The sequence below is a fragment of the Chelmon rostratus genome, chromosome 21 (assembly GCF_017976325.1).
Source record: "Chelmon rostratus isolate fCheRos1 chromosome 21, fCheRos1.pri, whole genome shotgun sequence".
NCBI lineage: Eukaryota > Metazoa > Chordata > Actinopteri > Chaetodontiformes > Chaetodontidae > Chelmon > Chelmon rostratus.
The window spans coordinates 15,915,657-15,933,277 of record NC_055678.1 but is presented as its reverse complement, the minus strand read 5'-3'; the positions used below and the strand labels follow the sequence as shown (position 1 = coordinate 15,933,277).

General features: G+C 44.1%; 1 protein-coding gene across 1 annotated transcript in view; it reads left to right on the top strand.

Moving 5' to 3' along the window:
- The window catches only part of cacna1g (calcium channel, voltage-dependent, T type, alpha 1G subunit), a 229,602-nt gene that overhangs the window by 158,073 nt on the left and 53,908 nt on the right, over window positions 1-17,621 (top strand). Inside the window, exons 15-20 of the mRNA XM_041963433.1 lie at window positions 2,764-2,857; window positions 3,921-4,102; window positions 4,523-4,861; window positions 5,836-6,015; window positions 6,341-6,441; window positions 12,162-12,285. Of these exons, the coding sequence (XP_041819367.1) occupies window positions 2,764-2,857; window positions 3,921-4,102; window positions 4,523-4,861; window positions 5,836-6,015; window positions 6,341-6,441; window positions 12,162-12,285 (1,020 nt within the window). The remainder of the gene's footprint in view (window positions 1-2,763; window positions 2,858-3,920; window positions 4,103-4,522; window positions 4,862-5,835; window positions 6,016-6,340; window positions 6,442-12,161; window positions 12,286-17,621) is intronic.

Sequence of the window (17,621 nt, the reverse complement as noted above, 5' to 3'; positions counted from 1 at the left end):
TGTAATGTGCGCTCGGACATAAAATGTTTGCCTCGTGTTATTCGAGCGAATTTGACCGCTGGACAGTCTGTTTGCCCCGGCCGTTCGATGCATGCTCGCCAGCTGCGTGTATGGTCAGTGTGTGCCAGTGTTTTTGTATGGCAGCTCAGCCTTTGACTGATCTCACAACCCACCAGGATCTCCAGCCCTGTCTGTTATTAACCAGTCTCGCTCCTTTTTCCTCTTGTCTCTGTATCTATATGAAATAATGCCGGATGAAAGCCTCGGGAGGAGCACCACTTTTCAAACTGTGTATATTTGTGCCCTCTTTTCATGGATTTTACATGCAGTCACACCAGCTGTAAAATTCACCTCATCTGCCGTCTGAACACACATTCACGTTGCGCGAACAGCTTCCTTATATCTATGGAGGACACATAGATGATGATGGTGTCTGTTTTTCCATCGCCTCTTCTCAGTGGGTAAACTGATGACCCTCCCTTTTTCAAAAACCTGGATCAGTTCCTTAAAGCCAGCTGTTTTGTCTGTGTGCCTCAGAAAGGAGAGATGAGGGTCAGGTTGTCCCGTCGTTCCTCACCTGGGCCTGTCAGGTCTGGTCCTTGTGCTTATACTACAAGGTCCTCGCAACAAAGCCCCTGGCCTAGCTTTGATTTCCCTGTGAGTAGACACACACACTCTGTCACACTGACCTTTACACTGACCAGAGGCTACTGCAGCTACAAGCTCCTAATCGACCACTGCTCGGCGGGAATGAAGACCGAGAGCAGAAACACAGCTGCTCTCCTCTCTGTCTCCCCCTACCTGAAACAGAGAGAGAGGAGATCCAGTAAGGTTGAGCACCCACGAAGCTTAGCGCTAATGCGCCACTGGGTCTGTCCTATCACAGCTGTCCTGTCTGATTGATTGTGTGTGGGTTGATGAGCCCTGCAGGAGAGGGCCTCTTGCTGTGGTTAAAGCCGATTTTATTTTTGAATTTATGTCTGGTGATAAATTGTTGTGGGTGTGTGCTGTGTGTTTGGTGAGCAGTGTGTCTGTGTGATGGTGGCTCTGTGAACATGTGTCAGAGTAATCTTTATGCCCAAACCCTACTACTACTGTTTAAGTTTGCGCACAATAACGTCTGTAACAAGCTGGAATTAGGAGGTGTGTCGCTTTAGCAAAGCCTGAGTAGTTATGTTCATCCTGCGAGGAACTTGAATGTCTGTACCAGATTCCAAGGCAATCCATCTAATAGTTGTTGAGATATTACCCTCATGGTGGCACTAGAGGAAAGGTCAAGGGATTACCAGGGTCAGTTGGCTGCATCCTATGGAGACCATGAAAGGTATGTACAGTTTGAAGCTGTCACCTGGTAAAATGAAGCAAAACTAACGGCGACAGACAAATTTACAGAAAATGCCCTCCTATTTATTTCTCATACCCCGCCATTTTAAGCAGCCACTTGCAGGTGCCCCATGTTTCCTGCTGTGAGCCAACAGTTTCAATAGGAATGGCACGCTGTGATAAACAAGTAGATGCAGGAAGGTGACGAACACGGCAATCACAGCGCTCTCCAAGTAGCCCTTGAGGCGACTGGCCTCTCAGTTCATCAGCATCCACTCTCCTTACCTAATTTTCCCACACTTCACAGCTCGGGAGAAATCAGTCTGGGGCGCGCAAATGGTGGCGTTAGCTAGAAGAAGCAAGAAAAAAAAAAGCAAATCGGCGTCCCAAAGACGCCCGCAGTGAACAAATACAATATGACCACTTTGTCTTTCTCTCAGACTCATGGGAAGTATCAAGAAGGTAATTTGTTAGTTTAAAAGCAGGTGCATGGTGATTAGGTCCTGAGGCTTTTCTGCAGACAGTTTATTCACTTTGCTACCACAGAGGTCTGACTCACTGGGTCGGCATTCTATTAATCCGGCATCCACCTGGCACCCTTGCACACGTTAATGGAGTCTGCAGACTCTGGCATAGCGCAGCAAATACAAGCAGGGACACTGAGGTTCACTGCAGTCGGTTTGTAAGTGGAAGTCACAGGCTAGAGGAGAGTAATTAAGAGCCTGAGACATGCCTGTGGAAGATAGTAAGGAGGAGTAGAAGGATATGTAAATGTGAGATAACTCATTTTGTCATCACTGTCTGCGAACAATGATCGAGAACAAAACAAGGCATAAACAGCTCTGCTCTTCTGAGTAGAGTCAAACCGGGATGGCGATTTGCAGATTGCCTCACACCACAGAGAAGTACGCTCGGAGTGTGTTGTGTGTTTGTGAGGTGTGAAATTTGTAGATCTAGCAACCACACTGAAGCTCTTTCGTAGCCGTTTACGGGGTCACAGCAAGTAAAAAGAACTGCCGTGCATTCACTGTGTTTTTATGCAACAAAGTGAATCCAATATCCTGGCTGGGTTCTCTCTGAATAGTGCTTCATTGCATTTTCCTGGTTGAGTTTCAGTGTGGTTTCTCTGTGAACCTGCTTGCATGATGACACTTCAGACTACACAGTTATTCTTTCTCACCCTCTCTCTGTACCCTTTGACCTTTGGGATCAGGGAGACCACAACCTCACCTCTCTGCTTGCAAGAGCGACGTTGCCTCTAGCGACTGATCCGAGGTCAAATCCGAAAAAAGGATCGATGTGACATTGGGCCCGAGATACATGAAAGCAGGGATCCGTGTTTAGAGGCAACTTCAACCCACGTGCTTTCTGTTAACTCAGAAAGAAACCGAGGTTTGCACAGGTGTTTTCCTCTAACACTGTGTGCTTTTGTGTGTCAAGGGTGATGCTTCTAAATCGGGTTCGGAGATCGATTCCTGTGCACGAAGTATGGAGGACGTTAACGGCAGCAAGAAGGATTTATCAGCCTCTGCAGGTGAGGCCTGCACATAAACCGTACACTACACTGTATGTATACAGACAACACATATCACATCGCTGCACTCTGCTTGAATCAAAGAGGAATGCAAAGGATTTAACTCAGCCCTGTGTGATTTATCAAAGCCCCTATTGCAAACTTCTACCATCTGTGTTTGCACAGTTAACTGCTGGCATTTTCCCTCCCTAATCTCTGCTAGATCCCACTAGATTACATACTGTGCTGCGCTTCTGACATAATGTATCTGAAATTTTGTTACAGCAGTAAGTTAGGTCGAAGGTATTATACCCTGTGCAAACATTCCCCCACCTGCTCCATGCCTGTGGTCTCCTGTTCTCGGCCCTCTCCGAGCTCACTCCTTTTCGACCACACTCGGTGGGCACGTGCCTGGCTGTCTCCCCGCACAGCATCAAACCAGTATAGCAGCCTCATCCATTATTCCTCATACGCCTGTTCCCATCCCCTCTAATTACTGTTCACACAGACTGAAAAGCCCACTGGAAACACTACTGTATGGAGTACAACTCCCAGACGTACGGTATCTTCCCCCCTTCAGCCCCTTCAGATGCTCGGTCTAAAACTGCTTACAAAGCTGGAAGAGCGTAATATATATCCTCTAGGCCTTGGAAAAAGGTTGGAAGACGGAGGAATTAGCGCTATTAAGGTTGCATTGCCCTCCGCATATCATGTATTTGTGTTGCTGCCAAACATAATATTCTCTCCCACGCATCCCATAAGATTAATGCCCTGCTAAAATATTCATGTTGCTCAATAACAGTGTGAGGCATTTTTAACTATGCTGTGCGTTACTGAGGGTGCACCCCTGTTGCACTCCTCCACATGTGTCACCTCTTCTGCTTGTTTCCAATCAATTCATTGTCATGCTCCTCTGTTATGTTGCTTTCATCAACTTTTTTTTGTTCTGTGCCTGCTGGCTCTCACTTCTGCCCCTTTCTTTTTAACACCGCTGTCTTTATCCATTGATCTCACCCTCATCCCGTTTGCTCTCACCTACTCCTAACCAGCAAAATTGTATCTTCTTCATCCCTTTCTTTGCTAGTAGTGCCTGTAAATGGTCATGTGGACCTGAAGACCAACTTGACTCCACCTCTAATTACCCACACGGCCGCCACTCCCATGCCCGTACCCAAGTTGCCTGTCGGAGGTGATCCCATCCTGGGCTACGAGTCCCGTCGAGGCAGCAACGTCTCTGTAGACCCAGCCTGCTATGACAAATCACCGGTGCGTATGTTTATTCTCACATACACCAAATGCATGTGGCAGTCATCAAAGCCAGCATTAGTACACGTGTGGGGATAAGTGCCAAGAATTATCCCCAGCCTCCCTGTAAGCCTCTCTCAGAATTCACTGTACGTGTCCCGCAGATGTGTGGAGGTCACAGTGATTGATGATGATTAATGTGACGTGCGGTCCGACACTCTGCTTACGTCTGCCACTGCCACTCTTTATTTGACAAACTGATGATGGGGATAAAGAGCTGTGAAAATCAGCCCAGATCTCTACATCTGCTCCTGTCGTGAATCTCTATTCAATTCAGCTCACGTCAAGATTCATGATCAACACTTTTACATGCCGTCCTTCTTGTCGTTCCTTCTCTCTCTCCTGCTTTTTATCACTCTTCCTCTTGTCCTCCCGCTCCAGACCAGTGCCCGCAGCACTTCTCCCAATGCTCCGTGGAGCTCTGGCAGCGGCTGGACCAGCCGGCGGTCCAGCTGGAACAGCCTGGGTCGTGCCCCGTCGCTCAAGCGCCAGAAGCGGCAGTCCGGGGAGCGGCGGTCTCTCCTCTCCGGTGAGGGTGGCTCCAGCTCAGAAGATGGGGAAGGTGGAGGAGAAGGGGGAGGTGGGTTGTTGGAGGACGATGACGCCTCTCTGGCCAGGACTGACTCCATGTCCCAGTCGCAGAGAGGACCCCGACACCGGAGGATGGAGTCAGTGGAGACTCGGAGCTCCATGGATTTGCCCCCTGACTCTCTGCTGCAGGTAGATGCGGTGCATCCATCGAATTTATCTCTGGGGTATTTGTCGAGAGTACTGCCAGTAACATTTGAGTTGGAGCACAACACGGGCAGAAACACAGCGGTCTCCACAAAACCCTGCTCACTTGACAGTAGAAGCTTTTAGTGCACATCTTAAAATTTTATTGTCAGATTTTTATGGCATTCTTCTGTGTTGCCCTTACTAGAGTGTTATGCGTCATCATAGCTCTGAGCAGAAGATGCTCCAGCCCTGATTCCAAAAAAGTTGGGAAACTGAACTGAAGACATAAATGAATCAGAATGTGACTGTTGAGTACAACATTATGATCTTTTTTTTGACATATTCACACGCTTTAAAACACAATGAAACCAGGTTCGTGAATTTATTGGCCTGATAAACCTTCTGCAGAGCAGCACTTGAGTTAACCAGGTTATGATAAGCGTTATAATGAGAAGGTTGCATTTGACATTGTGTACCACTGGGTCTGGAAGGCAGCTCGGTGAATGGTGATGCTCTTTACCCACATGCCATAGAAAGTCAATTGTGCAGGTTTTGCTTCCAAAAAAGATTAGAGCAGGAGTATTTACTGGATAAATACTGCTATTTGGCTGATGGAATGTTAATGAGGGAACTCACCTGCTGCAATGTTTGGCTTGAACAGAAACCTTCATTCACCGAGCTCTCATGAGGGAAAACCTCATTTTGCAGTATGGAGGGAAACTGCTTTATAGGGTGTAGTTCTTTCAGCCCAACACAACACTTCGAGCATGTTCGTAATCTTTACAAAGCCAAATAGAAGACAAGCACTAAGTGTGTCAGAGGGATGTTGGTAACACCCTCGCAGCAACAATTCAGAGCAAAACCTGCATGTATGAAACAGAGCTTACCAAAAACCTGCCACACAAAGCACCTGTAAAAGTGAGACTACAGCACTTACATGAGAAGTGTAACTGCATCCTGTCCCGTTCCCTGTCCAGGTGCCCTTCCTGTACCGCTCAGCCAGTATGCACAGCTCCAGACCCCCTTCACTGGGCCACTTGCGGCTCCCAGAGCACAGCGATTGCAACGGCAAGGGTTCTCCGTCAGTCCTGGGCCCCACACATGTCTCTCTGGAGGACAACACTGAAGATGAGAATGCAGAAGAGGAGGTCAACCTGGTCAGTCTGAGTGCATGTTTGCATGCACTTGTACTTCTGTCTTCACGAATGAAAATCTGCTTCCAAGCATGTTCCATACTGGAAATGATTTCCTCGGGAATCGAATCAGGACTCATCTAATAGCATATTGGATTAGGCCAAAGCGTGTCCTTGTCTTTGCTTGTAGGTGGCCCTTTTTTTTAACAATACTACTAATCATGTGTTTGTAAGAAGAAACAAATTGAAAAACTTCTATCTGTGGAGAATAATCGTGGCTCACGATTTGCAACAGGAAATTGTTAACACATGAATAATGAATGCACTGTGCACTTCCTACTCCCTCCAGGGTCGTTTTGCCAGGCTGTTCCGCTGGCTGGAGAAGAAACAGCCCGAGTGGTGTCGACAGAGAGACACCTGGTCACTCTACCTCTTCCCTCCAGAGTCAAGGTAGTACTCACCGCTCGCCTTTGTAGCGCTGCCTCTTTGCCCTCCCTCTTTTGCGGGTTCTTTTACTGTAATATGGGCATTTTTACGTATTCATGGCAGTTTTGGGACCGCAGCACTCTGAATGTTTGTTGTTTCCAAAAGGAAAACACTTGTAAACTGCTTCCTCCTGTTGCAGTTAGAATAAATTAAGCTGTGTACTTTAAATTTGAATGAAATGAATAAATGAGCAAGTTCAGAGCACTTTTTTTAAAGGAAGCTTTTTGTTATCAGTGTACAGAAAAAGACTGAGTCCTCTTCTTCACAAGAGGATAAGTCTTAACATCCCATGTGACTGACATCCCATAATGCTGACTGTAATGGCAAAGTGTTTTTTGCCGCAATGTGAGCACAGCAGTTTTTTTCTGTCCTTCCTATATCTACTCCTTTTCCCTCCCACAGTCTGACTTCAGAAGTCTCTTTTATCTGCACATTTCTGCCATGTCAGGGGTGAGTAAGTAGGAGCAGAGGGGGGAAGGGAGTTTCTCCCACTGAGCGCTGCGTGTTATCTCAGCCACGTGCTGAATCCATCGCATCCCACCCTCCTTCGCCTCCTCTTCCTTCACTCCTCCTCCCCTTCTGGGGCTTTGATCTGCTCATCTCTGCTGCCTGTTTGGAGGATGCGGCAGTGAAGGCAACACCTAGCAACATGCTGGCCCCCGCCTGCCACCACAGCACAGCAACATGCTAATTAAACATCAAACAAAGAGCCCCCACGCACCCCTTAATGTTAGCCATCACCAGTGTCATCTCGTGTCAATTCCAAATGGTTAGATGTTTGAAACCGAATGACTCTCAGATACCGCAGAAATCAGTGTATGTACCCTCAGTGTTTGTTTTGCACTTATTTGGTTGAAACTGTGATTACCAAAAAGCAGAAATTTGAGTTTTCTGCATTTTTGTGCAGTGATAGCACTCCCTTCATTAGTGCCCTGCATGGAGCATAAATTTTGGGTTATGACTGACGATGTGTAACTTTAATTTCATTTTTGCAACACAGTATCTGTGGTGGTGAGCATAAAAATACTCTGTAATATGTATCCAGTTCCAACAGCAGCACAGGCAGATAACCAGTTCTGACTTCAGTTCTCCTGATGTGACTCTGTCATGGCATCACCACCTGAACCCATGAAAGAGAGACAGCTAAGGCCAGCTAGACCCCCCCATGTTATAATGCAGTGTGAGGATCAAGTGAGGATCAATGCTTAAGTCATCAAACTAGGCTAAGTAGTTACTACTTCCTGAGTGAAAGCCACTTTCTATAGATTATGGAATATGAACTTAACAGCAGTATGTTTAAGCAATACATCACGACAGGCTGTGATATGTGCTCACAGCTAAGGGGCGTTCTTCGGCCCGACACGAAGCGGAGGGACGAAAACCCCCTTAGCGGTTACCAATAATTGCAATATGGAAGAAGAATACACAATCATTTTCATGTAGTTTTAAATTAAATAGAATTACATATAGAATTATATAATAAAATAGCCCCTATGTGAAAAAAATAGTCCCACCTCTCCGTACGTTAGCTCTGCTTGTCGTCTATTCCTCGCCTTTTTTTCAGCTCAATCAACTCTACCTTTGTTAACCCTATCTGGAGGTGAAAGTTAACCTTCAACTTATTTAGTCTATTTGTTAACGTTGTCAAAACACCGCAGCAACTTTTTGCTGTCTAACAGTTCGTTGTCATGGAGACGTTGTTGCTTCTCTGTCAATCAGCCCCGTAACGTAAACATGCGAGGCCCCCCGCGGTTAACTATGAGTGAGTGGTCCGGAAGAATCCACACAAAACCTCAATGAATATCATGACGTTAAAAGCGCCAAATTACTTGCCTTAACGAATTTCATCATGTGAATGTGAAGAATTGTAAACTATCAATTCCATGAGGCTGTTCAATCAGTGACAGATCAGCCTGTAGAGCACTCAGTCGCTGTCAAGGTGCTGATCCTGGGACTGCCATTGTAGCCTAAGGGAGCTGTCCGTGGTCCGCGATGTGACTCCTAATTACTCATTGACGCACAGTGCAGGATTTTACAATCTAATCTAATAATAATACGACCCATCTGACAATAATGACAACATTGAAGAGGTATACACAATCAATTTATTTTTATACAATGTGAAACACAGACTATTATCTCATAAAGTACTCCCACTTCCCCGAAGCGGTGTGATCTGCTGTGATAAGGCTTTTTAGAACGGTAGGCATGATATATGCATATTGTATCACAGTTAACAGCCAATCAGATTGCCGGAATGCACCTTTCCGTTTTCTAATGAGTGTTATAAAATGAATGCTAACTGTTGGCAGCTAAGGTAAGGCAAATTTCAGTTTACTTAAAATTTTTGGGAGACTGCTAACTTATCTATATCAGTATGAATAATTGATTTGCATTGAGGGCATACAGTCCATCTGCAAATCTGAGCCTTTTTAAAAGTTCCGGATGCTTCTCCTCTCTGTTGGCTGTATTGTGTAATTTGGGAAAGGTCAATAGGAAACGCTCCCCGTAGTCTGTTATTGTCAGAGTATTAAGAAAACTGAAGGATCTTGGCTCAAACCGGGCTTCTCGCTGGCTTTCAATCACAGCGGGCCGCACGCTTCGGCTGTTGCTGAGAGTGACACCTAGGACACAGGCTCCGCGTGGCGCCCATTCTGGCCTTGAACTGCCGCAGACGCCCGCCTGTGCTCACAATCACATCAAGAGACAGCGGCGTAGTGGGAGGCCGGAGTCCAGCGGCTTTCACATGGACCTGAGTTCACCTCAGCCTGCCTTTGTGCTCACTGCTGGTGCTGCTGCTTCTGATGATTACTGCAGGGGAAGTTTTAAATGAGCGGAGGAGCGGGCCCGGCTATGAATGCATACTGTGACACAGTCACTGCGATTAGACGTGTTCACCGCAAGAATGGGATGTGTAAGAACAGTGGTCTATGAACATGTAGACCAGGGATGTGCAGGGCTCACTGAGGGCTGTGCACGTGGTCCCTCATACAGTACATGATTAGATTATGTGGAACTAGACTGAACCTTGTCGGGAAGTGGGTCATCTGAGCAGCACATAATAAGATACAGACGAGAATAGAACAAACAGACAGCAGGGAGGACGTTTCAGAATTACAGTAAATAGTAAAAGTAATGATCTGTGGCATTTTTATGTCGAAACTCTCTGTTTCTACTTTCCAGTGCTGAATGATATAACGTAAAAGTGATTCAGCCTACAGCTAAGGAAAACATGAACTGTTCTCAGCATCTGTCAGCTCTTTCCTGGAAAGCAGTCACCCAGCACACAGGAAGTGATGCGGTTTATGTCTCTGATTTGTTTGGAATGCACAGAAGAACTGGGTAGTTAGCATGAGCAGCTGTAATCTTTCACAAAGAGGTCGCGCCGCTGCCTGAGCGCCGCCGACAGGAGCTGCTTCAGCGGAGGAGCCGAGGGAACACGTCGCGCTACCACCTACGCTGTTAAAGTGGCAGGTGATTTCTGGGAGGTGCAAAGACACCCTGCAGACATGTTCAAAGGAAAATCAAGAGCTGATAGACTCAAAGTCAGCGAACATGTTGGGAAAAAAGTCAAAAAGTAGAGATTTATAGTTTTAACTGGGAGAATCTGTGAGAGAGTAGTGTTTGAGTGTGCTTAGGGACATTTTAAAAGTACAAAAGTTACTCAATCAATAGTTAAGTCAATTATGTTAACTGTCATTTAGAAGCAGTTGAGGCCAGAATACTCGAAAGGTCAGTAAACATCACCAGAGCGGAAAGCTTTAAACACTTGTCAAAATCGTTTCATATAAACATCCTTGTGGTGTGTGTGTGTGAGTGTGTGTTTGTAAGTCTAGGGGGCCATTTGAACTTGACATTGAAGTTCTCATCCATACGTTGGCCCTTCAAACGCGCAGGAGCTGGCACCAGAGGCGTGTTCGTCGTGTGTCCTCCCTCCCTCCTGCTTGTGGAAGACGCTTGAATTCTTTAGCAGCAATGCTTTGGCGTGCAGAAATCAAAGGGGAATTAGCTCACGCAATCTGTGTACAGTTTGCGTAACGATCACCGCAGTCAGATGACACACGCAGACATGCATGCAGACTCAGCAGCGTTGACACAACGGTGTCTGCATTGTCAAATAAAGCCAAAAATCCAGATCTAACCCTCACAATATTGTACCCGGCTGAACACTGAGGCTGATATGAGCCATCAAAGCGGATTTGATGCACGGTTAAATCCTTTCCAGCGCCATATATAACAAGCGTTCCCTCTTTCTTTCTCTCTGTTGTCACGAGCTGAGAGCCTGGAACCTTTTCATGTCGTGTAGTGACAGTCAGGCATAATTAATGGCTCCTAATTCTATAGCGGTTCATTAAAGAGTTACTGTATGTCAGAGAAGCTGTCTTAAAGTGAATGAGATCTTTTATTACTGTGCACAGGGTTTCATGAAATGCTCTGGCACGGTATGTAATATTTCATGTTTAGAGAAAATGCCTGGACTGAGCTGCAGCCTGGGTTGGCATTTGTGTTTGCATTTCAATGTCATGCTACTTTATACTTCTACTTACAGGAAATATTGTCCTTTTCACCCATCCTAATGTTTGACAGATTTAATTACAGCAGACCTGACCTGCATTGTACACAGTTCCGCTGGTTTAGGCATCCAAACTACTTGGATATGTTTAGGAAAAGATCATGATTTGGGCTAGAAGTGCATTACCTCTACGTACCTAATGTAGCTCAAGTCCATTATCTAAGCTAAAATCTATCAACACTGACTTTCAGTTCCACACAGGGACCCAACAGAAGCCTCCTGGGCAAACGTCCAAGTTTTGTTTGACCCATCCACCCTCCCCACCTCCTCATTATGCGGGCCTTCTTGCTCTTTATTACGACGTCACCTGACTTCCTGCTTTGCTCCAGTCATAATTGCTATGCCTAACAATGAATGTAAATATGGGTCTTAATAACCTGCTTGCACAGGTGACCTATGCAGCAGTTTTTCTGGCGAGCGCGGGTGTTTTCGGCTACTTTGCAGATTAAAATTTCACAATGAAGCATATACATTTATAGAATATAATGCTATATTGGTTAAAGCACTCATTAGTGTATATAGTAGGTTAAACTAGTCCCACCTCAACTTTTTATTTTACTTTTTGCTTTACTGATGGAGTATTTCTATATTGCAGTATTGCTACTTTTACTTAAAGATCGAGCAAGAAAGCAGTGAGTTTTACCCCACCAACAATGTTTCCCTAATCCTAACCAAGTGGTTTTGGGGTCTAAACCTACACAAAGAATGCTTCACCACAGTGCTGCCATGTCATAAAACTAATTTATTGATTTGTAAACCGCTGGTGTAAAGTATAAAGCAGTAATCAAAAGAATTTTTCCTTTTATCATACCTTCACTGTAAAGGTTCATACACACCTTCAGGTTCTTGTGGAAAAGGTTCGTAGGAGGAAACTCCCACACACTGTCCTTTTACTCGCAACAGATTGTATTTTTTATTTATTTAGGCACGTCAGGTACTTGATGAAAGTGTAAGGGTTGAAATGTTGCATCTCAAATAAAGTTTATTACAAGTAAAAGCACAGTGTGTGGGAGTTTTCTCTTCTCTCCTGTTTCAATAACAAAACACACGCTTGTTGGAACACGCCATTTCCATTTGACTGAAGTTTCACATTTCTGTGTTTTTTTGCCAGGTTTCGGGTCCTGTGCAACAAGATCATCACCCACAAGATGTTTGACCATATCGTGCTGGTCATCATCTTCCTCAACTGCATCACTATTGCCATGGAGAGGCCTCGCATCGACCCCGGCGGTGCTGTGAGTCTTAAATCCTGTACACTATTCACTACACACTATGTGCCTATTAGCTCCATAGGACAGAGTGTGTGCCTGACACAGCTTGAGAGTGTTGGCTTCACAGTCTTCACTGACAAACACAGACATTTCTAAAATATATGTGAAGAATCAATCATAAAGAAACGCACTCTGCGCTCAAAAATGTCTCCAGAAATGGAGAAAAAAGGGAGACAGTACCTGTCAGCAAGTCTAACCTTGATGACTATTCAAACAAACACACACACCCTCACCCCAAAACAGAACTACTCCTATAGTTTGCTCTGTGCACAGAAATGGAGTGCAACACTGTGTAAGCAGGGAATCACTCCTGTTTGACTGTGAGCCAATAGTTTTGGGTTGCGTGTGCTATATCCCTGTATTTACTGCACTGCACCATTAACACCACCACCTCCTTTGCAGAGTTCTTACTGTATAGTTCTGTATTTCTCATGCATTTCTATTGTTATTTCATTTTTAATTTTGGGGCTTGCTTGTTCAGCTTTTATTATTTTCAGATTTATTTTTTATTATTATAATATGGGAGTATATAGGGGCAAGATGTAAGATGTTCACAATAGGTGTAACAATACAAACACGCTTTGTGAAGGCTGCTGACTCACAGTCATGTAGACATCCAAGTCTCAACAGGCAGCAATGCCTCCTCATGCTTTTTGTGTTCACAAATTTGACTATAGACTAAAACTAAAGACGTTTCCTGTTGATTTTTATTTTAATTAGTGTGATTACGAAATATTTTTAGTTAGTTAGTTTCTTCTGAAGTCTAGTTTTTAGTTTGAGTTAGTTAAAATGTTTTTCACCCGTAGTTTTGGTTTGAAGTTAACTTGTGTCTTTAGTTAAAGGACCAGTGTGCCTGTTGGCAGAAACGGAATATAATATTCATGAGTATGTTTTTATTCATGTATAATCACCTGAAAATAAGAATGAAGAAGAATGTATATTTATTACCTGAGAATGAGCTCTTCATATCTACATAGAGAGCGGGTCCTCCTCCGTGGAGTCCGCCATGTTGTTTGTTTGTACAGTAGCCCAGAATGGACAAACCAAACACTGACTCTGGAGAGCTCCTTCTGTGTTTTTCGCGAATTTCACGGCTACTGTAGGCTCTCCTACATGCTTGGAGGGAGGGGTGAGGCGAAGGGTATTCAGTTGGTTGCAATTTTCAAGCTCACCACTAGATGCCACTAAATCCTACACACTGGTCCTTTAAAGCATCATCACTTCAAATAAAGGAGGGCTGGCTGAAGGCTTTGCAGCAACACACGCATCTATGTAACTCTCTGTCCTTTCCTACTTCCAGCATTAGCAGCAGAACACAGCCGAGCCTCTCCATGCATAAACACAATAATTATCACAGATTTTATTTTTTTTCTCACTGAGCGAGGTGTTCAGTGGATGGGCCTAATTGCGGTTCGGTCTCGCTGGAACGCTCCGTTCTGCTTGTTTTGCAACTGAAACACGGAGGAGACAGAGCCGTCGTAATTGATTCAATTATCTGTGGGCTGGCGTACGTGGCTAATGTCCGGGAAAGGAGATGTTTAACAAATGGAGGCCGCCCCACGGGCAGCCCGCCTAATCAGGGCGGAGGGATCACACACACACACACACACACATATAGACGATGATTTCATGCCTCTCACCTTTGCACACACCCACACACATATGTAAATACAACACGCGCTAATGCACAAAATCCAACACCGCAGCCACACTAACATTCAGATCACAGTGTTTTTGGATGCACATATATTTTGTCAATTTCCTGCCGTGGCCGTCGTGTCCGGTCTGCACCCTGAGGCCATTATTGAAATGAGATGGAAATGTATGACGCAGCGAGCAGCCTGAAACAAGGGAATGAGCAGTCATTACAGGTTTGAGCTGTGATGCTCATTGCTCCAGATCTTATTTGCCCGGGTGGCCATTGCATGATGCTATTTGTTTGTCTGTGTGGGTTGCTTTGAATTCATGAAGCCGGTTGTGAATCGATTTCCACTCGCTGATTCTGTTTTGGCTGTGTATAACAACCGAACATGTATAATTTATCACTGCGCTGCTGCTCTTTTGAAGTGGCTACCTGCTTTACATCAGCCATGGTGCCAGATTGCCACATGTTAAATTCTTTAAATAGAAAAGTACCCATTGTTACAGAGATATCATCTTTTAGTCACAACATTTTAGTGTGGAATGCAGGCTTAATAATTAGTTTATTGTCATGGAAGTTATGTCACACCCTGCGTATTTGGCTTGCAGTCCAGCGCTTGTTTTGGTTTGGTGCTGCAGGTTGCCTGGATACTGCCTTCCTGTATGTAGCTCAGTGGAAATGAGTGAGGATGATTATACCACATATTATGATGTATTATTCCTAATTGAGCTAGGGGACACTACATCACTGTCTAGAGCTCAAAATTGAATTATTTCAGTATTAACAGTATAAAATACAATCAATCTCAGTTTCCTGCATCCACGTCATCTGCTCCAAGATAGAGAGATGGCGCTACACACTGGGCCGTGATGAAAGCCTTCCAGGAGGTGTGGGCTGACTCTTGTTTTCTGCCGCTCAGGAGTAGGCTTTGTAAATGCATCATTGAAGGCTGCATTAAGCACATTTTTTATGTACCAGTGCACTGCTGTACAATGTCCTACTACATTATTGCTATCATTACACAGTTCCTTAAAAGTTAGAGAGATACGTACCTCTCCAGCATCTGTGGCTGTCAGTGCACACACAGAGCCTAGCAGAGCATTGCAGATTACCTGCCGCGAGTGTTTAGTGCTGGTTATTGTTTTCATTGCTCTGCAAAATGCCTCTCACTTTAAGTCATCGCCGGGCCCTGCTGCACTATTTCAGCACAAGCTGAGCTACAACGAGCTCTGCAGGCTGAAGGCTTGTGGTTGCCTGAGTTGTGGTCAGACACGCTGCATGCCAGGCGTTGAACTGGGAATAACACCACCGCCATTAGAGATGAGGAAAGAGAGGGAGGCAAGAGGGAGGTGTTTTCCTCATTCAGCTCTGGATTCTGTGACAATCTGTTTCTTTAGATCTGCAGCTTAAAATACACAAGAGCTGAACTGGAAGCACGCGCTGTGCACGATGAAAAGCCATCGTCTGTGGGCGGTTGGCTGGAGGGGGAACCATTTGAGCAAATTATTGTTTTTTAAGTCGACTTATTTTTGCTTATCATTTAGTTCATTTCAGTCGCCAAAATGTCAGCATGTATCAAAGAAGTGCAGTAAACTAAAGTTGATTCTGTGTTTGGTTGGCAAACTCTCTAAAATGGCTACAGCAGTTTACATGCCGCATTTTAGCGAGCAAACTGTAATAAGCAACACATCCACAGACCTAAACAACCGAACAGGTGGGTTGTCAGTGACACCTAAAATAACATATATCACAGTTGGAGTAGCAGCAAAAAGCCGGAATAGTTCAGGCAACAAAACTACTTTATTTTTGTGTTTTTTACAATTTTTTATAGAAGCAAAATGGCCATTTTTTCCATAAATGAGGACATATGATAAAGACAAATAAAAAAAACAAAAAAATAAAAAATAGGAAAAATAAAATTCAATCAAGTAAGACCTTAATGTATGTATTGAAGTATATATTATATTATACTTTTGTTAACTTAAAGTAGACTGTGGGAGCACAGGAGGACTACTTTCCATACTAATTCAGCAGCCATGGTAGTGAGGCCAGAAAAGAGCCTCGTGTTTTTTCCTGTTACTGGTTTCCTCCTTACATACGTACACCGATACAAAGCTGTTTTTAGGTGGGTTAGACAATGTTAATTCATACGACCATTGTCTCTGTGTAGCAGGGAATTCAGATTTCCAGGTTTGTAGAATATGCTTCCTCCCAGCTGTGCCTATGACTAGTATAAAGTTCAGTATGTTGCATGATGGCTCACATTAAGTCCTTTTAGACCCCAGGGTCAAATGAAATCTTGGTTTGTAACATTCAGCATATAATATTTATATTATAATCTGTTGTGGACCTGCTGTCTAATCTGAAGTTTGAAATTTGTCAGTTTCAATTGTTGAAAAACTGGAGAAGTTATCTTGGCTTTTTAAATCTTCAACTGTCACTTACATTTTGTGAAAGATGTTGAGTTTATCCAAAAGGGGAGGTTTCTGAATTTCTTAGTATTTAAGCCAATGACAGCGTGGGCTTCTTGCCATGCAGTGAAGGAGTTTAAAATGATCAGGTACTTGGTGATAGTACAGAGTGCTTTCTTAGAGGCTTGGGTTGGAAGAAGTTTTAAGGGAGCATTCTTAATTCAGACTGCAACCAGCTCTACACTGAAGGAAAAGGGCTGCTGAGTAATAACATCTGGACTTGGGAACCATTAATCCTCCTTTGGTGTATAAGGCCTGAAGGGACGAGAGTCTAACTCTAGGGAAGAAAGCGGGATATATATTTGTTCAGTTCGTCAAACAGATGTTTTGGGATTTTAATTGGGACACATTGGAATAAATCTAGAAATTTGGGGAGTGTATTCGTTTTAATCATGTTCACTCTCCTGATTACAGATAATGGAATGTCCCTCCATCTCTGTAAATCTAATTTAACCTGGGCCAGAAATGTGATGTGGTTGTCTTTGAAAATTTTGTCTATCCATCACCTAATTTCTGTGCCTGGATATTTGAATCCATCTGGGCACCATTCCAAAGGTTTAGCTAGTTTCATAATGTCCTCGTCCTATATGATAAAAGGCATAATTTCACTTTTTGCGCTGGATGAGTTTGATGGACTTGAGCACTTGGGCATACTTGGCAGACACCCAAGTTCCCTCATACATCGTTAATGCAATTCATTTTGATCAGATTGTGTAATCTCAGATCAAAAGGCAAAGGGGCCAAAAAGAAGAACATTTTGCACGATCCTTGCAGGTTTTGGTAGTGATGTTATTGATGCCAATTCTAGAGAGCGCAAGGCAGAGTTTTATTAGTCAGAGCTTCCTTAAACATGTTTGTCAAAGGAATTTAAAGCTTATCAGAAAAGGCTTTTAAGTATTCCACTGGAATGCTGTCTGGCCCTGCAGCTTTATTGTTCTGCAAAGACTGCACAGCATTAAGAACCTCTTCTTCAGATATATCAGCATCAGGACGATCTCTCTACCCAGGATCTGATTCAGAGTTAAATAATTCAAGAAATGTTCTGCTTTGCTCTTTTCTGCTTCGTGGTCTGTCTTGTGTGCTTTGTAAACGTCCCTAACAACTGATTGTATAAGTCTTTTTTTAATGTGTGAAGCTCAATAGTTTTGTTTCCAAATTCATAAAGTGGTAGTTGGTCTTAGCCGTGG